This window comes from Pelmatolapia mariae, linkage group LG13 (assembly GCF_036321145.2).
Source record: "Pelmatolapia mariae isolate MD_Pm_ZW linkage group LG13, Pm_UMD_F_2, whole genome shotgun sequence".
Lineage (NCBI taxonomy): Eukaryota > Metazoa > Chordata > Actinopteri > Cichliformes > Cichlidae > Pelmatolapia > Pelmatolapia mariae.
Window position 1 is genome coordinate 34,577,488 of NC_086238.1, and position 23,248 is coordinate 34,600,735.

A 23,248-nucleotide genomic window follows, 5' to 3' on the forward strand; every position below is an offset into this window, starting at 1 on the left:
GTCTGACCCTTAAAAACTGAGCAGCTGCAATGCCAAATTTGGTAGATAGTTGAGAAAAACTTGCAAATTGTCCATCTACATATAAGTCCACAAAAGATTTAAAAAAGGATTTGGGACTCAGGATGGGAAGGCATTGAAATACATATAAACATTTTGGAAGTAGCATCATTTTTACAGAGTTAATCCTGCAATAGTCAGCACAGGAGGTAACAAGACTATGAAAACGAATGGATGCAGACTGGGTGGAAAGAGAAGGACGTAATCTGTGTTGCGCAGATGGAAAGAGGCAGAACGGGTGAAATTACTGATGTGAGATTTATATGATAGTGAGCTGTCTAGGATGACACCAAGGCTCTTAACCTGAGTCATTCTAACTACCAGAAACCTCGAAGCACAGGCCGAGGGGGCGGTGTGGCAGCAATTTTTCACACCAGCCTATTAATCAACCAAAGACCCAGACAGACTTTTAATTCATTTGAAAGCCTGATGCTTAGCCTTGTCCAACCCAGCTGTAAAACTCAGAAACCAGTCTTACTTGTTATCATCTATCGTCCACCTGGGCCTTACACAGAGTTTCTCTCTGATTTCTCAGACTTTTTATCTGATTTAGTGCTCAGCTCAGATAAAATAATTATTGTGGGTGATTTTAACATCCATGTAGATGCTAAAAATGACAGCCTCAACATGGCATTTAATCTGTAATTAGACTCAATTGGCTTCTCTCAAAATGTAAAAGAACCCACCCACCACTTTAATCACACTCTAGATCTTGTTTTAACATATGGCATAGAAACTGAACATTTAACAGTGTTTCCTGAAAACCCTCTGCTGTCTGATCATTTCCTGATGACATTTAAATTTACAATAACTGATTACACAGCAGTGGGGAGTAGACTTTCTCTATTGCTTTTACTGTGAGATTTCTGTCAGTAATGGGGGACATTTAAAAGCTGATGTGTACCATAAACCTACGCATACGGATCAGTATTTAAGGTTTGACTCTCATCATCCACTGGAGCACAAACTGGCCGTCATCAGGACGCTACAACATAGAGCGAACACCATCCCCACAGACACAGCAGCCAGGGAAGCAGACGCTATATAAGAATCAGTCCATTTATCCCAGCTGGACTTTTGTCAAAGCTGGGAAGGCGCCAAACGAAAGCTCCAGCTGATCCAGGAGAGAAGGACAACCGCTGCCTAAGCGAAAACCCATAGTGATCCTGTATGTGTCAGGAGTATTGGAACAGCTGAGATGCATTTTCTAAACACTGCGTCTCTGTGGCAGTGATAAGGTAGACCCTACAATAATATTCAATTCAATTCAATTCAATTTTATTTATATAGCGCCAAATCACAACAAAAGTCGTCTCAAGGCGCTTTATATTGTACAGTAGATCGCACAATATTAAATACAGAGAAAAACCCAACAATCATATCATATGACCCCCTATGAGCAAGCACTTTGGCGACAGTGGGAAGGAAAAACTCCCTTTTAACAGGAAGAAACCTCCAACAGAACCAGGCTCAGGGAGGGGCGGCCATCTGCTGCGACCGGTTGGGGTGAAAGAAGGAAAACAGGATAAAGACATGCTGTGGAAGAGAGACAGAGATTAATAACAGACATGATTCGATGCAGAGAGGTCTATTAACACATAGTGAGTGAGAAGGTGAAAAGGAAAAACTCGATGCATCATGGGAATCCCCGGCAGCCTACATCTATTGCAGCATAACTAAGGGAGGATTCAGGGTCACCTGGTCCAGCCCTAACTATATGCTTTAGCAAAAAGGAAAGTTTTAAGCCTAATTTTGAAAGTAGAGATAGTGTCTGTCTCCTGAATCCAAACTGGAAGCTGGTTCCACAGAAGAGGGGTCTGAAAACTGAAGGCTCTCCCTCCCATTCTACTTTTAAATACTCTAGGAACAACAAGTAGGCCTGCAGAGCGAGAGCGAAGTGCTCTAATAGGGTGATATGGTACTACAAGGTCATTAAGATAAGATGGGGCCTGATTATTTAAGACCTTGTAAGTGAGGAGCAGGATTTTGAATTCAATTCTGGATTTAACAGGAAGCCAATGAAGGGAAGCCAATACAGGAGAAATCTGCTCTCTCTTTCTAGTCCCTGTCAGGACTCTTGCTGCAGCATTTTGGATTAACTGAAGACTTTTCAGCGAGTTTTTAGGACTTCCTGATAATAATGAATTACAGTAGTCCAGCCTGGAAGTAATGAAGGCATGAACTAGTTTTTCAGCGTCACTCTGAGACAGGATATTTCTAACGTTAGAGATGTTGCGGAAATGGAAGAAAGCAGTCTTACATATTTGTTTAATATGTCCCTTGAAGGACATGTCCTTGTCAAAAATGACTCCAAGGTTCCTCACAGCATTACTGGAGGCCAAGGTAATGCCATCCAGAGGAAGAATCTGGTTAGATACCATATTTCTAAGATTTTCAGGGCCGAGTACAATAACCTCAGTTTTATCTGAATTAAGAAGCAGAAAGTTAGCGGCCATCCAGGTCTTTATGTCTTTAAGACATTCCTGCAGTTTAACTAATTGGTGTGTGTTACCTGGCTTCATGGATAGATAGAGCTGCGTGTCATCTGCATAGCAGTGAAAATTTATGCTATGTCTTCTAATGATGCTGCCTAGGGGAAGCATGTATAATGTAAATAGAATTGGTCCTAGCACTGAACCCTGAGGAACACCATAATAGACCTTAGTGTGTGAAGAGGACTCTTCATTTACTTGAACAAATTGGAGTCTATTAGATAGATATGATACAAACCACTGCAGTGCAGTACCTGTAATACCTACAGCATGTTCTAATCGCTCTAATAGGATATTATGATCAACAGTGTCGAACGCTGCACTGAGGTCTAGCAGGACAAGCACAGAGATGAGTCCACTGTCAGAGGCCATAAGAAGATCATTTGTAACCTTCACTAAAGCCGTTTCTGTGCTGTGATGAGCTCTGAAACCTGACTGAAACTCTGCAAATAAGCCATTCCTCTGCAGATGATCTGTTAGCTGTTTGACAACTACTCTTTCAAGGATGTTTGATATGAAAGGAAGGTTGGAGATTGGCCTATAATTAGCTAAGACTGCTGGGTCTAGAGATGGTTTTTTAAGTAAAGGTTTAACTACAGCCACCTTGAAGGCCTGTGGTACATAGCCAATTATTAGAGATAGGTTGATCATATTTTAGATTGAAGCGTTAATTAATGGCAGGACTTCTTTAAGCAGTGTTGTAGGAATGGGGTCTAAAAGACACGTTGATGGTTTGGAGGAATTAATTATTGAAGTTAACTCAGAAAGATCAATTGGAGAAAAAGAGTCTAACTTAACATCAATGGTACTGAAAGTAGCTGTAGATAATATTACATCTGTGGGATGATTATTGGTAATTTTTTCTCTAATGATAAAAATTTTATTTGTGAAGAAGTTCATGAAGTCATTACTAGTTAACGTTAAAGGGATGGTTGGCTCAGTAGAGCTCTGACTTTTTGTCAGCCTGGCTACAGTGCTGAAGAGAAACCTGGGGTTGTTCTTATTTTCTTCAATCAGTGATGAATAGTAAGATGTTCTGGCTTTGCGGAGGGCTTTCTTATAAAGCAGCAAACTATTTCTCCAGGCTAAATGATGATCCTCTAAATTTGTGACACGCCATTTCCTCTCCAGCTTACGAGTTATCTGCTTTAGGCTACGTGTTTGAGAATTATACCACGGAGTCAGGGACTTCGGATTTGAGGCCTTAGTTTTCACTGGAGCTACAGTATCCAGAGTCGTACGTAGTGAGGAGGTAAAATTATTAACAAGATAATCGACCTCTGTTGGAGTAGCGTTCAGATAGCTGCCCTGCTCTATGTTGGTACAGGGCATTGAAGATGATAACAGTGGGTGGATTATATTCTTAAACTTAGTTACAGCACTTTCAGAAAGACATCTACTGTGATAAAGTCTACTCTCCGTTGCTGTGTAATCAATCATTGTAAATGTAAATGTTATCAGGAAATGATCAGACAGCAGAGGGTTTTCAGGAAACACTGTTAAATGTTCAGTTTCTATGCCATATGTTAAAACAAGATCTAGAGTGTGATTAAAGTGGTGGGTGGGTTCTTTTACATTTTGACAGAAGCCAATTGAGTCTAATAACAGATTAAATGCCATGTTGAGGCTGTCATTTTTAGCATCTACATGGATGTTAAAATCACCCACAATAATTATTTTATCTGAGCTGAGCACTAAATCAGATAAAAAGTCTGAGAAATCAGAGAGAAACTCTGTGTAAGGCCCAGGTGGACGATAGATGATAACAAGTAAGACTGGTTTCTGAGTTTTACAGCTGGGGTGGACGAGGCTAAGCATCAGGCTTTCAAATGAATTAAAAGTCTGTCTTGGTCTTTCGTTAATTAATAGACTGGTGTGAAAAATTGCTGCCACACCGCCCCCTCGGCCTGTGCTTCGAGGTTTCTGGTAGTTAGAATGACTCGGGGGTGTTGATTCATTTAAACTAACATAATCATCCTGCTGCAACCAGGTTTCTGTAAGGCAGAGTAAATCGATTTGTTGGTCAATTATTAAGTCATGTACTAACAGAGACTTGGAGGAGAGAGACCTAATATTTAATAATCCACATTTCACTGTTTTACTCTTTGGTTCAGATGTGGATACTGTATTGTTCTTTCTTTTTGATTTTTTATGTTTAAGTTTTTTATTGCTGGTTTTTGGTTTATTTTTTGTCTTTTTGGGAGCTGACACAGTCTCAATGGAGATGGGTTTTTGGGGGGGTAGCAGGAGGAGAGAAGCTGCAGAGAGGCGTGTAAGACTGCAACTCTGCTTCCTGGTCCCAACTCTGGATAGTCATATTTTGGGGGGTTTAATAAATTGGTCCATATTTCTAGAAATGAGAGCTGCTCCATCCAAAGTGGGATGGATGCCGTCTCTCCTAACAAGACCAGGTTTCCTCCAGAAGGTTTGCCAATTATCTATGAAGCCCACATCGTTTCTGGGACACCACTCAGACAGCCAGCAATTTAAGGAGAACATGCGGCTAAACATGTCACTCCTGGTCTGATTGGGGAGGGGACCAGAGAAAACTACAGAGTCCGACATTGTTTTGGCAAAGTTACACACCGATTCAATATTGATTTTAGTGACCTCCGATTGGCGTAACCGGGTGTCATTACTGCCGACGTGAATTATGATCTTACTGTATTTACGTTTACCCTTAGCCAGCAGTTTTAAATTTCCTTCAATGTCGCCTGCTGGAAGACAATTGACTATGGTTGCCGGTGTCTCTAGCTTCACATGTCTGAGAACAGAATCACCAATTACCAGAGTTTGACCCCCGGCGGGTGTGTCGCCGAGTGGGGAAAAACGGTTAGACACATGAACAGGTTGGTGGTGTACATGGGGCTTCTGTTTAAGACTATGCTTCCTCCTCACCGTCACCCAACCGCCCTCGTTCCCCAGCTGCTTGGGGTCTGCCGGGGGAGAGCTAGCGGGGCCTACGCTATCGTCGGCTGCACCAGCTACAGGGGCCTGGCTAGCTACGGGTGAATGAAGGGTGCGAAGCCGAGTCTCCAATTCAGTAATCCTGGCCTCCAGAGCTGCAAATATGCTACATTTGTTACAGGTATCATTACTGCTAAAGGAGGCCGAGGAGTAACTAAACATCAGACACAGTGAGCAGGAAAGTGCAACAGGGACAGGTGAAGTAGCCATGGTGCTAACGAGTCGGCTACGAGCTAAGCTAAGCTAGCGAAACAGTAAAGAGACAGTGAGTGAATACTTTGGCTATAAATTAGGTAGTGAGCACACAGAAAGGGTGATTCAGATGAAGCACGTTAAGATTATACTATGAAAAAGGGATGTATCAAAAGATTTCAATTAAATTGCTAAGCAGAAAAGCTACTCAGAAACACCACTGTGTTTGAGCAGGAACAGGAAGTGATACTCTACCGCAGAGCGAGCGAAACACCAAGTGACAGCGCCACCCACCAATACATACAGAGGAAAACCCAACAATCATATGATCCCCTATGAGCAAGCACTTTGGCGACAGTGGGAAGGAAAAACTCCCTTTTAACAGGAAGAAACCTCCGGCAGAACCAGGCTCAGGGAGGGGCGGGGCCATCTGCTGTGATTGGTTGGAGAGAGAGAAGGAAAACAGGATAAAGACATGCTGTGGAAGAGAGACAGAGATTAATAACAGATATGATTCAGTGCAGAGAGGTCTGTTAACACATAGTGAGTGAGAAAGGTGACTGAAGAAGAAACACACAATGCATCATGGGAATCGCCCAGCAGTCTACACCTATTGCAGCATAACTAAGGGAGTACTAGTGTACGTAGTGCCGACGTGAGCCTAATCTTGAAAGTAGAGATAGTGTCTGTCTCCTGAATCCAAACTGGAAGCTGGTTCCACAGTAGAGGGGCCTGAAAACTGAAGACTCTGCCTCCCATTCTACTTTTAAATACTCTAGGAACAACAAGTAAGCCTGCAGTGCGAGAGCAAAGTGCTCTAATAGGGTGTTATGGTACTACAAGGTCATTAAGATAAGAAGATAAGATAAGACAAGATAAGATAACTCTTTATTGTCATTGCGCAGTCATACATAGTACAATAGTACAATGAAATTGGAAAACCTGCCCACGTCGGAACTACGTACAACACAACATGACACGACACAGTAACTTAACTTAGTAATAAAACGAAGAATAAGTTTGTTTATTATTGTTATTACCCCCTAAAAAAAAGTCCAGGGAGGTAGCCAATCAGGTCAGCTCTTTGCATTGATTAGGGCTACTGCCCTGTTGTAAAAGCTGTCCTAGAGTCTGTTTGTCCGGGACCTCAGCGGCCTGAACCTCCTGGAAGACGGCAGCAGATTAAACATCTGGTGTCCGGGGTGTGTACAGTCCTAAGGATGCTGTCCCTGTTGAAACAGCACGTGCTGTACAGGTCCTTCAGGGAGGGAAGAGGATGTCCAATGATTTTTTAGGTCATATTAATGACTGTCTAAAGTGCCTTTTTGTGTGCCGTGGTGCAGCTGGAGAACCACACACAGATGCCGTATATCAGCACACTTTCAATGGAGCAGCTGTAGAAGACAATCAGCAGCTCCTTCTTCAGGTCCGTATTTCTGAGGATTCTCAGAAAGTGGAGACGCTGTTGGGCCTGCTTCAAAACCACAGAGTTGTTCGAGCTCCATTGGAGGTCTGTGTCTATGGGCACACCCAGGAACTTGAAACTGGACACCCTTTCCATACACTCCCCGTTAATGCTGACAGGCTGCAGCTCAGACTTCCTCCTTCTGAAGTCAACTACCAGTTCTTTTGTCTTGGTGGTATTGAGATCCAGGTTGTTATCTACACACCAATCTGACAGCCTCTGAACCTCAGCTCTGCATGATGTCTTGTCTCCCCAGAGATGAGCCCCACCACAGTGGTGTCATCTGTGGACTTATTGACTGCGTTGTCTTAGTGGGTACTAACACAGTAATGTGTGTACAGAGTGTACAGTGGGGGACTCAGTACACAGCCTTGTGGAGAGCCAGTGTTGAGGCTGAGAGCTGAGGAAAGATGAGGCCCCACTCTAACTCTCTGTAAACGGTCTGACAGGAAGTCTCTGATCCAGCAGCAGGTGGTAGAAGGAAGTCCAATATCCAGCAGTTTAACTATTAGTCTGTCCGGGAGTATCGTATTGAAAGCAGACCTAACATCAACAAAGAGCAGCCTGGTGTAACACCCCTGTTGTTCCAGGTGAGAGATGGTGGTGTGGAGCGTTGTAGCAATGGCATCTTCAGTTGATCTGTTAGCTCTGTATGTGAACTGGAGCGGGTCGAGTGTGGGTGGCAGGCAGGACATGATGTGACGTTGGATCAGTTTCTCGAAGCACTTCATTATAACAGGTGTTAGAGCAACTGGTCAGTAGTTGTTGAGGCTGCTAATGTTGGTCCGCTTTGGCAGTGGGACAACTGTGGCCGACTTTAGGCACGGCGGGATGCAGGACTGGGACAGTGAAGTGTTGAAGATCTTAGTGAAGACTCCAGCCAGCTGGTCTGCACATTCTTTTAGGACCCTTCCGGTCCCCCCATCTGGACTGGCGGCCTTCCTGGGGTTCACTGCCCTCAGTGTGAGACCTCACATCATATTCCTGAACCATGAGGCTTGGGCTGCTGCTGCCTCTGGTCCCTTCACCTCAAAGCCTACAAAGAAGTGGTTCAGCTCCTCCGCAAGTGCCGCATTACCCTAGTCAACATGGTATTGCAAGTTTTGTAGTTGGTTAAGTGCTGAACTCCCTACTTGCCCTGGGTGGTATATACATGGCCGTTACCATGACAACAGTAAACTGGCGAGGTATGTAGACAGGTCTGCACTTCACAGTCAAATATTCCAAATCTGGGGAACAGTGTCTGTCTACAGTCTCTGTGTTTTTGCACCAGCTGTCATTGATGTAGAAGTATGGGCTGGTTGCCCACTCCTACCCCTCTGTTTACCGGTCCCCACACTCACACCCCTAGACCTCTTCGTGGGCGCGTAACATTATCGGAGTGGACGTCCCTGTTGTGACGGTGGACCGTGCGGCCTGCTAGCTCAATAGCCGAGTCCAGAATTAATAGCTGCAGCCAAGTCTCTGTGAGTAGTACAATGCTGCTGTCTTGTACACACTTGTTGACTGCAATCTGTTATCTCAGTTTATCGATTTTGTTGGTTAAGGACCTGACGTTGGAGAGGAAGATACTCGGAAGCGGTGGCTTAAATGGTTGTTTCTTTAGCCATGCTAGCGGGCCCGCCCTGCAGCCATGCTTTTGCCACCTTTGTGTATGTTTTTTCTTTGGCTTGCCGCTGGGAAGAACCAACCACGGAGACCCTGGAGTTCTTATTATGTCCGGAATGCCGTGAAAGTGGTGATAGTCCAACGTAACAGCGTAATCCCAAACTCAAAAGGTCCTGACGACTGTAAGTGGATTCTACTCGATGTATAATAATAAAAAACACAAACATCCACACATATGCAAGTAGAAAAAACAAAAACAAAGCACTGAACGTGAGAAGCAGTGAGCCTTGTGTCTGTGCGTGCCGCAATCTTGCTACTAAAGGGGCCTGATTATTTAAGACCTTGTATGTGAAGAGCAGGATTTTGAATTCTAGATTTAACAGGAAGCCAATGAAGGGAAGCCAATACAGGAGAAATCTGCTCTCTCTTTCTAGTTCCTGTCAGGACTCTTGCTGCAGCATTTTGGATTAACTGAAGGCTTTTCAGGGAGTTTTTAGGACTTCCTGATAATAATGAATTACAGTAGTCCAGCCTGGAAGTAATAAATGCATGAACTAGTTTTTCAGTGTCACTCTGAGACAGGATATTTCTAACTTTAGAGATGTTGCGCAAATGGAAGAAAGCAGTCTTACATATATGTTTGATATGTAAATTTAAATGTTATCAGGAAATGATCAGACAGCAGAGGGTTTTCAGGAAACACTGTTAAATGTTCAGTTTCTATGTTAAAACAAGATCTAGAGTGTGATTACTCAAAGCGCTCTATACAACACGCCACATTCACCCAAGCACTTTATCTATACTTAGTGCTATCTAACTACATTCACACACATTCATACTCCGATGGACGCATTGGAGAGCAACTTGGGGTTAGTATCTTGCCCAAGGATACTTGACATGCAGATTGGAGGAGCCAGGGATCGAACCACCAACCTTCCGATCAGTAGGTGACCTGCTCTACCTCCTGAGCTACAGCCACACCACATATACTCAGGGCCTTCTTGATGTGATGTTCTTCTGCTTCCCTGGCTGCTGTGTCTGTGGGGATGGTGTTCGCTCTATGTTGTAGCATCCTGATGACGGCCAGTTTGTGCTCCAGTGGATGATGAGAGTCAAACCTTAAATACTGATCCGTATGCGTAGGTTTATGGTACACATCAGCTTTTAAATGTCCCCCATTACTGATGGAAATCTCACAGTAAAAGCAATAGAGAAAGTCTACTCTCCACTGCTGTGTAATCAATTATTGTAAATGTTATCAGGAAATGATCAGACAGCAGAGGGTTTTCAGGAAACACTGTTAAATGTTCAGTTTCTATGCCATATGTTAAAACAAGATCTAGAGTGTGATTAAAGTGGTGGGTGGGTTCTTTTACATTTTGAGAGAAGCCAATTGAGTCTAATAACAGATTAAATGCCATGTTGAGGCTGTCATTTTTAGCATCTACATGGATGTTAAAATCACCCACAATAATTATTTTATCTGAGCTGAGCACTAAATCAGATAAAAAGTCTGAGAAATCAGAGAGAAACTCTGTGTAAGGCCCAGGTGGACGATAGATGATAACAAGTAAGACTGGTTTCTGAGTTTTACAGCTGGGGTGGACGAGGCTAAGCATCAGGCTTTCAAATGAATTAAAAGTCTGTCTTGGTCTTTTGTTAATTAATAGACTGGTGTGAAAAATTGCTGCCACACCGCCCCCTCGGCCTGTGCTTCGAGGTTTCTGGTAGTTAGAATGACTCGGGGGTGTTGATTCATTTAAACTAACATAATCATCCTGCTGCAACCAGGTTTCTGTAAGGCAGAGTAAATCGATTTGTTGGTCAATTATTAAGTCATGTACTAACAGAGACTTGGAGGAGAGAGACCTAATATTTAATAATCCACATTTCACTGTTTTACTCTTTGGTTCAGATGTGGATTCTGTATTGTTCTTTCTTTGTGATTTTTTATGTTTAAGTTTTTTATTGCTGGTTTTTAGTTTGTTTTTTGTCTGTTTGGGAGCTGACACCGTCTCAATGGAGATGGGTTTTTGGGGGGGTAGCGGGAGGAGAGAAGCTGCAGAGAGGCGTGTAAGACTGCAACTCTGCTTCCTGGTCCCAACTCTGGATAGTCATATTTTGGGGGGTTTAATAAATTGGTCCATATTTCTAGAAATGAGAGCTGCCCCATCCAAAGTGGGATGGATGCCGTCTCTCCTAACAAGACCAGGTTTCCTCCAGAAGGTTTGCCAATTATCTATGAAGCCCACATCGTTTCTGGGACACCACTCAGACAGCCAGCAATTTAAGGAGAACATGCGGCTAAACATGTCACTCCTGGTCTGATTGGGGAGGGGACCAGAGAAAACTACAGAGTCCCACATTGTTTTGGCAAAGTTACACACCGATTCAATATTGATTTTAGTGACCTCCGATTGGTGTAACCGGGTGTCATTACTGCCGACGTGAATTATAATTTACGTTTACCCTTAGCCAGCAGTTTTAAATTTCCCTCAATGTCGCCTACTCTGGCTTTTGGAAGACAATTGACTATCGTTGCTGGTGTCTCTAGCTTCACGTCTCAGAACAGAATTACCAGTTACAAGAGTTTGATCCCCGGCGGGTGTGTCGCTGAGTGGGGAAAAACGGTTAGACACAAATGACTCTGCAGTCTATTTACACCTACAGGCCAGTGGACACACTTTCAAGGATGAGGATGTACACATCCTGGACAGGGAGGAATGCTGGTTTGAGCGCAGAGTCAAGGAGGCCGTTTGCATGAAAGGGGAATGGAGGAGGGGGCCTAAGGGTACATCTTACAATGCTGTGATTGCAGCCATTCCCCAACTCTCTGTGAATGGTACTCATAGCCATTAATCAATTGTTGTTGATCAATGGCCATGGCAATCTGCATATCAATTATCAAGAAACTGACCTCACAGCCCATTGTTCGCTATTGGTGCTGATTTCTTTCATTATGCAAATGTGCTGTTTACTGTTTGTATGTTTATAAGGTTGGAAACCTGCAGTCAGCTGAGACTGAAGAAGTCACCTGGATGAGTGATGAAATGTTTCTCTCACTAAAACTCTACGTTCAGATGAACAGAATCAACCTTTTTGGGATTTCCTCACCTGGATGATTGAGTATGCATTAATACATCTATACAGAACGGCACCAGCCTACCAGTGGATTTAAACGCAGGACCTTCTTGGTGCGAGGTGACAGCAGTAACCAGCTATGATGCCAGCCTCTTCAGAGAACACATTGAAACAAAGCACCAGCACGAGAGAAAGCTCTTGATCAATATTGTGTTTAATATGACAAGTATGGCACATCATCATAAATCAAATCATGACAGAGTTTGGTCATGTTGAACTATGAAGGTTTTTTCTTTATCTCATCAGTTCTGTGATGCTCAAACTAAAACAAGCTTAACAAAATATTGTAAAATGCTAACAAAAATTATATTCAAAATTAAAAGACAGACTTTTAGGAAATGAAACAATCTGCTGCAAACGATGAAATGTTCTTCTTTTCTGTCTGTCAGATCAGACAGTTGTGAAGGTGTAGCGAGTTATGTGATGGTAGTTCTCTCCAGGACGCAGAAGGCAGTCAGGAAATGAAGGCTGAATACACACACACACACACACACACACACACACACACACACACACACACACTCTATTTTAATTCTCATTAGTCTGTTTAACCAAACAAACAACCAAACAGTAACGAGGAAACTTGTTTTCACTGCTGTTCAGTAAGCAGTTAATGAGTGTTTGCATACTGTTTGATTTTGGGTATAGATTGGCCAGGGTTTGATGGACTGGTGGGGTAATGTGTAGAAGTGCAACCACAGCCATCAGAGATGTGCTCAGTCAGTATGAGAGATAGAAAGAATCAGTGGTGTGACAGGAGGCTCTGCAACTTCCTATAACACATCCCAAAGTATACTTTCCACAGTGTTGTGGCAGCAGTCTTCACTTTGTCTTTGACCAAGTAATAAAAACAAAAACAAACAATGGTCACCATGTAGACATAAGCATATTGATTAAGGACAGACGGAATAAATCATGAAATTACAATCAGACATTACTCAGCTGTTGGTGAAAAGAAAAGCAGGAAATTAATTTCCAGGCAGGTCATTATACCAAATTGGCAGTTAGATGGGATATGATAAAACAATGAACCAGATCATGAACACACTGGTCGGATGTTCAAGGGATCTGAGCTGCTAATGTCTAGCTCACCCTCAATGCCACCGTTTTTTCTTTTTTGTTTTTGTTTTTTGCTGGGGTGGCTGTGGCTCAGGTGGCAGAGCAGGTCAGCCACTAATCAGAAGGTCGGTGGTTCGATCCCAGGCTGCTCCTGGCTGCATGCCAAATATCCTTGGGCAAGATACTAACCCCATGTTTGCCTACTGGTGGTGGTCAGAGGGCCCGGTGGCGCCAGTGCTCGGCAGCCTCACCTCTGTCAGTGCGCCCCAGGGCAGCTGTGGCTACAATGTAGCTTGCCATCGCCTGTGTGTGTGAATGACTGAATGTAGTGTAAAGCGCTTTGGGGTCCTTAGGGACTGAGTGAAGCGCTATACAAATGCAGGCCATTTACCATTTCAGCCAGTCATTTTAAGCATCTGTGCACCTTCTGTCATCAGTGGAGGTGCTCTTTGTCCGTATGGGTACAGACCTCATTGAGCCATATAACTGTAGTGCACAGGGCTAATGTTATATTATCAATATCCCAAAGTAATGCAACCTCACAACATTTCTGCAGAGGGAGTTACATGGACACTGTTTCAGGTTATCCTCAGAGCTGGAATCCCAAAGGAGATTCTGACCAGACTAATGGTTAATTAAGTCTTTTTGGATAACTGTTTGTCAGTACCACACATACGGTCTGGTAGAGTTCTGAGGAAGACTTTGAAAGATCATACATGACAAGGGATGCAATCAGGGAAAAGTGACTATATGTATGGATTGTGATAATTATGAGCTTGTCTTCTCTGACAGAGGTGTAGCAACACAGATTTCAACCTCCTAAAAGTGTGGAGAGCCCGTTTCTCCGAGGAGCCTGCTGAATGACTTTGGTATCTGATAAGTTGGGGCCTCAGGTGACAGATTGCCAATCACACTTTGCTCATTTGTGATGACCAACTTATACCATCCAAGAGAGCATATGTTTGCATGCCACAACAGCATTTTACTGTCTACCCTACCAGGATGCATAACCCTAGATAACATATATATACACCTATAGACTTGCCAAAGTGTGACAATGCATTCAAGAGTTTAGAAGTCAATGAAAAGTAGGCGTGAAGGAATTAAAAACTATTCTGGAGATGGGAGCAATCAAAGAGTCTCAGACAGATGAGTCTCTACAGAGCTCTGTAGATTAAGGTGAATGATATGTGACATGTCTATCCATGTCGGCTCAACAAGATCATGGACCAGAAAGTGAACTTGACTAAAGGCTAACTTCCATCTACAAGAGAAAAAACACAACACTGAGTTTCTATTCATCATACCTGGTTAACAGCATCAGGCCAGTTCTGCGTCTCCAGACAGAAGGAGCTGTGCTTCCTGTACCTACAACCACACTTTCCTGCGATGGAGCCATCCAGGAAGTTGGCAGTGTAGAACTGGACTCCTGGCTGGTTAGTAGAAACCTCTAAGACACGCCCACTTGCTGGGTGACAGACTCTTTAAAATAAATAAATAAATAAACAAATAAGATAAGACTTATTTGTCCTCCTTAACTTCAGTGGATGTCACATGTGTCTATGTTTTAGAAAACGACTTCTGTATCAAACCTGGCAGCGCGTTTCTCTGTCCATGGACCTCCGGGTGATGACAAACAGAAGTTGTGGTCAAACCCTGGGCCTTGAAGTTCCTTCAGACGAGGGCCAATGAGAACTGGTTCTCTGAGGTCAAAGGGTGTGTCTTTCACCTCTCTGATCTCTCCTGTTAGTATTTAGCTAATTAATTCATGACTTCGTATCAGGAACGTTAAATAATGTCACACAATCAATTCTATAAAGGTGAATTATTGCAGTTACGAGTTATTTACTGGAGCATTAAGATATATTAAATGACAAAAAGTCCATAAATAACATGTTTAGCAAATTAAATCATTTGCTAGTGAGAGTTCTGCACAGTATCTTTGGTGTTCCTAGTACTGTGCATTCTGGAAAGAGATCTCGGATGTCATTACTTAACTACATCTAGCACTACAGGCACTTTCCTCTGCTTTTTCACCATTGCCCAGTTGGTTTCCATCAGGAGCTTGTCTGTATCTGAAGGTCCCACAGGATCTTAGCTTCGTCATTCTCATCCCCACAGTGACCTCTGGGAGCTTTCTGAATTACTGTGATAGAACGCCACCCACACAACAAGTCCAAGAGTCAATCGGCAAAGACCTCCAAACATTATGTGGCCTTCACATTATCTCACGAACGGTGGGTTTGGTTTATATAGTTAAGCACCTGCATACTAAAGAGGAAAATAACTAGAATTTGCCATTTCTGGAGAGACTGCAGTGGGATTGTAAAATTTCAAACTTGCATGTACCAGATGGGTCAGTTGTGAGAGTGGCATAAACATCGAGAGCCACACTATGGTGAGACACAGACGAAACAATCCACAATCTGCCTGTCTCACACTAACTCACAGGTGTTGAACTCCAGTCCTCGAGGGTCGCTGTCCTGAAACTTTTCCATGTGTCCCTGCTGCAACACACCTGCCACCTTCAGCATTCAGTCAAGTTCTACAGTCTTGCTAATGACCTACTTGTATTCAGGTGTGTTGCAGCAGGGACACATGGAAAAGTTTCAGGAGAACTGGAGTTCGACACGCCTCCCACTAATAAAAACACATACTGGAATCATTGCTTTACAACAATCCCACTAGAAAAAGAAGTTGCTGATATCCTGAAATCCTATAAACGGCTGGACAGAGCTGAAAGCTGACAGTATAGAGAACAACCCTGGAAGCACAGGAACAAGCCCTTTCCCCCAGATCAACAGAGGCTGGGATCTACCACAGGAAAGACCCCAGATACTGTGCAAAGATGTCCCTGAGACAGTCCAGCACATAACAGCAGGGAGCGAGATGCTAACAGGCAGGGCACACGTGGAACGCCAGGAGGAACATGAGAAGCTCAAGGACTGAGAGGGGAGCTAAAGATTCAAATGAATATGTACTTTAACTGATCATAAAGTCTGGAGTCTTGTTCCCGAGACAGTGTAACTGAAGTGATTTGAAGCACTTTCCACCAAACTGTCAGAGACTATCAATATGCTTGTAAACGCGCTAATATTTTTTGACAGATTGATTAATTCTATTTGCTTATTTAATGAGATTTTTCCTATTATATCATTCAGTTTTTATATTTGACATCTGTTAAATAAACCACTTCATGTTGCTACAGTCCATCGACTTTTGCAGTTAAAGATGATTGAAGTAAATCTTTACCTGTAGGAATTGATGTGTCATCCACAGGCAGGTAGGACTGTGCAGTGATGGACACCTGATGGTCGTAGATATCTGCTACACCCTAGAGCACAGATAAGAGATTTTTCAGATCATCTATCATCCTCGCCATACATATACCCACGTTACTCATCTTGATGTGATGAGGAAGGGGTTGATCTGTCTGAGACTCAACCAACACACTCACTAATACCACAACATCTTACCAAAATAGGCCTGCCTCCTCCTTTAACAGTTAACGAAATAAAATTTTGAAAAACTGACTGAGAGTATCAGTGTTTGATATCAAGAGTTTAAGTTAATTTAAGGCAGAATGCTATTTTAGATTTCTCACTGGAATCACCTTTAAATCCATATAGTATGTAACAGGAAATGATGTCATCAGTAAACAGGAAGCTAGATGGGAGGTTGGGTTGTATTAAAGACAGAGCTCATATGTTTTCATTGTTATATCTGTACATCGTGAAGAAGTAAAAGTGATCGTGCCTCGTAGCAGATGTTGCAGTTTAACCTTTCCCTGTGTCGTCACTGTCGATATTGGACTTTTTTAACCAACAGGACTCAGAAAGTTCAGGTCAACAACTCTCTTTCCGGTCTCCGTTCCACCTCCACTGGCTCCCCCCAGGGCTGTGTGCTCTCCCCTCTGATCTTCATCCTCTACACCGATGACTGCAGATCCACACAGCCCGACTGTCACCTGGTGAAATATGCTGACGACACAGTTCTCCTGTCACTGCCGTCAGGCCCCTCACAACACCACGGGCCCACTCTGCAGGAGTTTGTAGAGTGGTGTGACAGCTCCAAACTTGAACTGAACGTGAGCAAAACCAAAGAGATGGTGGTGACCTTCTCCAGTAGGCAGAGGGATCTGGCTGCTTCAGTCACCACCACCATCCACAGGAAGCCAGTGGAGGTAGTTGAGGAGTAAAACTGTATATTCTGTGTATTTATTATCTCACTCTCATTGCCTGTTTATGCCTTGTCCTTATCTTCAACGTCATGCTGCTCTGTTGTACCTTAATTGCCCCTTGGGGATAAATAAAGTCTCTCTGATTCTGATTGTGTTACTGTCGTTACCTGTGGACCAAGAATCAGAGTGTGGATATGGGGAAGGAGTTTAGAGGACTGCCCGTTCATAGCAGAGGCAACACATTTAAACCACACTTCCTAGCGGGCAAAATATGGTTTTGTTAGCCAGGAAACTAGTGCTGCCAACTACCCAAGCTTCAACTCCATCAGTCAGACAGACACTGCGCCCAGGACTGAATAGTTAGGATGGCAGCCAAACAAACATAGAACTAGCTCTGCAGGATACCTGTGTTTTACAGACTGAGACTCTTCTGATTACAAATGTGATGATTGCGACAAAATATGTCCCGTTCATGGGAAACTACACCCATCACGCAAATGTTGCACGTTCACAGACAAACCCATTGAAGAGTGTAAGATCTTCTTGGAGGGCTGTGGGCTTCTGTGTAAGGATATGATTCAATAGACAGGGATAAATCATGTTTAAGTTATAGTATGAAATAAGTAGCTAAGTAAAAGTTTGAAATTATTAGAGCGACACACACTGAACCACACAAAACACCACTGTGCAGAGGCACCCAGAAACGTGTCCATGGTCACTTACCTGTCCGGCCAGGTTGAAGTAGGAATGGTTGGTGAGGTTGATGGGGGTAGTTTTGTTAGCCCGTGCTTGGTATTCAACAGTTAGTTCTTCCCCCTGAGCAAACAAGTTCAAACTCAATATCTTTATGCCGCATATTCACATAAAACCAGTTACATGTTATTGGAGACTCTGTGCTGGCAAAACAAATGTCTGAGTATCACTAAGCAGCAAAGTCGAATTAGCTCTGCCAAAAGGAAATTTGGGATGCAGTACTATGAATTCATAACCAGATGTGTCTACCTGCAGTGTGTAGGCGACAGAGACCTGAACTTCACCAGGATAACCCTGGTCTCCATCTGGACTGGTAAGACTCAGCTGCACACCACCTTCCACTGCTGTAGCAAGCCAGATAGCCTGCAGAAGCAAACACACATGAATTATGGAATACACAGGATACATTAAGTGCAGGTTACAGAGCTCAGTAAGTTCAAATACAAAATTCAATCTACAGCTGCCAATAAGTAGGTGTTGTGAAGTGATGGGTGTATATTTCACTCTGTCAAACCAACCCCGCTTTTTTTTGATGTGTGAAGGTTTTCCTGTGGCATGGATTGCACATGTAAAAAAGGGCAGTGTGTCCAGTCTTCTTTTCAGCCATTCTTTCATTTGTTCAAATTACAGTTGGAGCCAGAAGGAACTCATCAACATGAAGAACAAAATCGGCAATGCCAAAAGCCTAAGAAGAAGAGCCCTGTACAGCAGTTTAGTGTTAAAAGCCTGTATGAATCTTTAAATGTTTAAATCTTTAAACTTTAAATGTTTCGGTCATTTTAGTCTAAACCCAGAGAAGGAAGCCCCTTAAAAAAACAAAAAAACAAAACAAAACAAGTTGAAGAATTGTGGCAGGACTTCTTTGAGCAGTCTTGTAGGATTGGGGTCTAAAAGACATGAGAATTTGTAAGGAAGTTCATGAAGTCATTACTAGTTAATGTTAAAGGGATGGTTGGCTCAACAGAGCTCTGACTTTTTGTCAGCCTGGCTACAGTGCTGAAGAGAAACCTTCTTATTTTCTTCAATCAGTGATGAATAGTAAGATGTTCTGGCTTTACGGAGGGCTTTCTTATAAAGCAACAAACTATTTCTCCAAATGATGATGATCCTCTAAATGATGATCTTCTACATTTGTGACACACCATTTCCTCTCCAGCCTACGAGTTATCTGCTTTAGTCTACATGTTTGACAATTATACCACTGAGTCTAGTACTTCTGATTTAAGGTTTTTTTCACAGGAGCTACAGTATCCAGAGTCATATGGAGTGAAGCTGTAAAATTATTAACAGGATAATTGATGTCTGTGGGAGTCGTGTTCAGGTAGCTGCTCTACACTGTGTGCACAAATTGTCACACATTACAAATGATGGTCAAACACTTACCTGTGATTGGTGAAACATGTACAAAGAGGGAAAACACATCATTTATACAGTTTTCCACAAATTTTGCTCCATGTTGTTTAAGATTGGAGCACAAACAAATATTAACCAGACCTTACCTTGTTGAAGCCTCGCAGGCCTCCATGCAGCGCATTTGGTCCATTGTTAATATCCAGCTGGTACTCCTTTCCCTCAAGGACAAAACGTCCCTTTGCAATCCTGTTTGCCACACGGCCCACCACAGCGCCCAGGTACCGCTTATCTGATACATAACCTGACAACAAAACATAATACTTCTTATTCATATATGGAAGCTTGATATTGTAGTGGTAAGACTACACACCTTTGGAGTGGGAGTCACAAGTTCGATTCCCACCCACTACTGAAAATGCCTGAAGAACTTGATTCTGTACTGGACTCAACTGTGAAAACTGGGGACCAGAAAAAGGACCAGACTGGTGCACTCTTGCCTATTTCATGCAGACATGTTAGCTGGATCTGTGACGAGAGGTGCAGCGATATGCAGGATGCAATGTTGAAAAAAACTGGAGTCCTCGAAATCAAGACAAGTGATGATGTTTCAGCTTTCATATATTTATAGATAAAACCTATAATGGCCGCTATTTTCTTTGTGAATCTTTGTTACATGGCAATTTATTACAAGTACCATTAGTGTTAAAAGAGACAAAGGAAAAACTAAACACTTGACACACTGAGTAGGAAAGTGCCAGTGAGACAGAACTGCAGCCATACTGCTGGTGACACAATAAGTATTTGGAATATAATGTGCAAGTTTTTGAAAAACACTACTGAGCGTTGTCAAGGAGCAGTAAGTGGTTAAGATCAATGAGAGCACCACCAATCCTATATATAAGTGACAATCATCTCTTTACTACTAAACAAATAATGGGTGTTTCCAGGGGTGGGAAAAGACACAGAAATTCTACTGCATGAGCTTCACTTTAGCCGTCGCCTGATGTTCAGATTCACGTGAAACAAAAACAAAACAAAACATGATGACGTCTGCCTGCACAAGAGAACCTGATATGTACAACAGACACCACTTTCAGGAGTTTGTGCTTAAATTAACCATTTTAATCATCTTTTGCTTTTTATACAATTAAACCGGTTTATGTGCAGATAACAACACAAGTTACTTTCCCTCCTACCTTCCAGGTTATCGTAGCCAAGGACTACATCCTCCATTTGTCCATCCTTCCCTCTGTAGCTCACTGATCTGATAATGGCACCTAAGGTTAGGACTTCCACCTTCACCTGAGGAGACTGGACAACCCACAGGTCCACGGTGCCCTGGCCAGGCCACTCTCCCCATGGATGATGGCTTACCTGAGTCATCTTGGAACAAGCACAGGAACAGAACATAAGCTTAAAATAATGGTTAAAATGTTACTTTACATTTAACTCAGATATGTTTGGTCAGCTCTCACATCCCCACAGGCTCATTATATCTTGTTCTAGCTTACAGTAGAGTCAACAGTTTGTACAGAGGCTACGAACGTCTGTGTGAAGCCTATTAATGCTCACTGGACCAGCTTACAGTATTCCCACGTGTCTCTTACATACACACCAACACAGATAGTAAAACAGGTGTTGTGCCAAAAAGTGATTGTCTGCCAAAAACTGATTTCCGGTATTTGCCAAAAACTGATTGCTCGTATTTAAACTGCTATAAGTAACTTGTTGGGCTATAACATGTGAAACATATGTCAAATGCATCCCTCATGGATGACATAAAGTCATCTGGAGCCACAAACAACATTCGTGTAAAAAGGTTGAAGCCGCAATCAGTTTTTGGCAGTGACTTTTATAGAACCTTTATTTATGCCGTTTAAAAAAAAAATCTCAGTAACATTAAAAATGTCTTTTGTAAGATTAAGTTGGCCAAGAGGACAGCAGAAATGGCAGCAAATATTACAATAGTTCTGTAAAAATATTTTAAGTGGGGATAAAGGACCGGATTGGTTATAATGTAAGTACAATAACAGAGTTATAAAGATACTTGAAAAAAAGATAATTTTTTAATTCTATATATAACCCATTTGTAAACGCTGTTCACCGAAGTCTACTTACCAACATACGTAAAGATATTACACATAAAAAATACACGGAAACATTGGAAATCAGTTTTTTTGCCGGCGATCACTTTTTGGCACAACACCGGTGTTCTGGGAACACCAGCACAAAAAGTTTGCTCAGTTGAGCGTATACAGGATATGACGCTAACCACTTTACCTCTCTTTACAGTCAGCAGCTATTCAGCACGACACATGCTCTAATCAGCGATCTCTCAGCAGCAGTACACCCGCGCGTTCTTGTTTCTCTTTGAATACTTCACGCACTCATTACTAGACTTTGGACCTGGTCGTGTTTTCCTGCTTCCGTTACTGATGACGCAGACGCGCAATGGGTGACGCCAAAGCTACTGGGGCACGCCCACGTGGCGGGCAAAAACGATTTGTTTTTTAGTATAATATAGAATATATATTTTTAAAGCGTGCACGTAAACAGTCGCTCATTAATGGTGGATATAACAGAAGAAGTATTACTGAGAAGACTGAAAAGGTTGTCACTGTGTAAACTTTACTCACAAACTGCCTGTAATATCAGTTCCAGGTTCCAGCTGATATGTTTGTTAATAACACCGCTGATGCCCACAAAATGTAAGAAAAAAAAACAGGACTAAATTAGCAAAGCGCTATATTTATGTGCTGAAACCAAATGATGGCATTCGGGTGCTAATTAAAAAATGGCACAATTTTTCCACAGCGCAATTTTTCAGCACTGACTTTTTACATTTATATATTGTTTAGTTTGTTTTAAATATTCAGGTTAAAAATAAGCTTTAATGGGGTATTTTTCAAAAAGTTACTTATTGATGATAATGTTAGTCTTTATTGATTTCATTATCATCTGCTTATACACACATGTTGATGACTGAAAACATTTCAGCTAATAATTTTCTCCACCAGTTTACTCCTTGACACCTTTAAAGGTAAGAAAAATACGTATAATTGTAGCTATATTTCAATTAACCTCAGCACTCTGGAGGACACAAAGAAGACCCGGGCAGTTTACAGTGGTATAATGACGAGCATGTCGAGCACATGTGGAAACCAAACAAGGCGCCGTGTCTGTGAAAGTTCTCAGTCATCCAGGTCATCATAGTCTAAGGAGCTTGGAAAGAAAAGCGTCTGGACTTCTTTAAGTTGCTTGAAGACGTTTCACCTCTCATCTGAGAAGCTTCTTCAGTTCTAAGGTCAAATGGTGGAGAGTCCCAGATTTAAACCCAGTGGGAGTATCCCCCCAAAGAGGGACAAAAGGACCCCCTGATGATCCTCTACCTAATCACACAAGCCAAGGTGTGAAAACGGGTGTGGGACAGTCAGCAATGATGCACAGAAAAGAAGATCAGACACCAGCGAGGGAGGATAAGAAAGACAGACGCAACAACGTTGTCATCCCCTATGTAGCCGGTGTATCAGAGAAACTCAGGAGAGTTTTCTCCAAGCACGACATCCCAGTGTACTTCAGACCCAGCAACACACTCAGACAGAAACTGGTTCACCCGAAAGACAAAACTCCTAAACACAAACTGAACAACGTGGTGTATGCTGTACAGTGCAGCGAGGAATGCCCAGACCTCTACATTGGAGAGACCAAACAGCCACTTCACAAGCGCATGGCACAACATAGAAGAGCCACCTCCACAGGACAAGACTCAGCAGTCCATCTGCATCTAAAGGTCAAAGGTCACTCTTTCGAGGATGCCAATGTTCACATTTTGGACAGAGAGGACAGATGGTTTGAAAGAGGAGTGAAAGAGGCCATCTATGTCCACTGTGAGCGACCATCTTTGAACAGAGGCGGTGGTTTACGACACCAACTGTCTGCCATCTATAATCCAGTTTTGAGTTCCCTCCCCAGACGCCTTAA

General features: G+C 42.7%; 1 protein-coding gene across 1 annotated transcript; it reads right to left on the reverse strand.

The window, feature by feature from the left end:
• Positions 1–12,078: 12,078 nt before the first annotated feature.
• On the reverse strand, positions 12,079–21,701 carry galm (galactose mutarotase). The gene is made up of 9 exons (XM_063491632.1): positions 21,548–21,701; positions 20,464–20,650; positions 19,414–19,568; positions 18,164–18,277; positions 17,885–17,977; positions 16,234–16,315; positions 14,574–14,724; positions 14,289–14,463; positions 12,079–12,390 (listed from the first exon to the last, which is right to left on the reverse strand). Exons 2-9 carry the CDS (start codon positions 20,648–20,650, stop codon positions 12,313–12,315), a joined length of 1,035 nt encoding a protein of 344 aa, XP_063347702.1. The 5' UTR covers positions 21,548–21,701; the 3' UTR covers positions 12,079–12,312.
• Between the last annotated feature and the right edge of the window lie 1,547 nt (positions 21,702–23,248).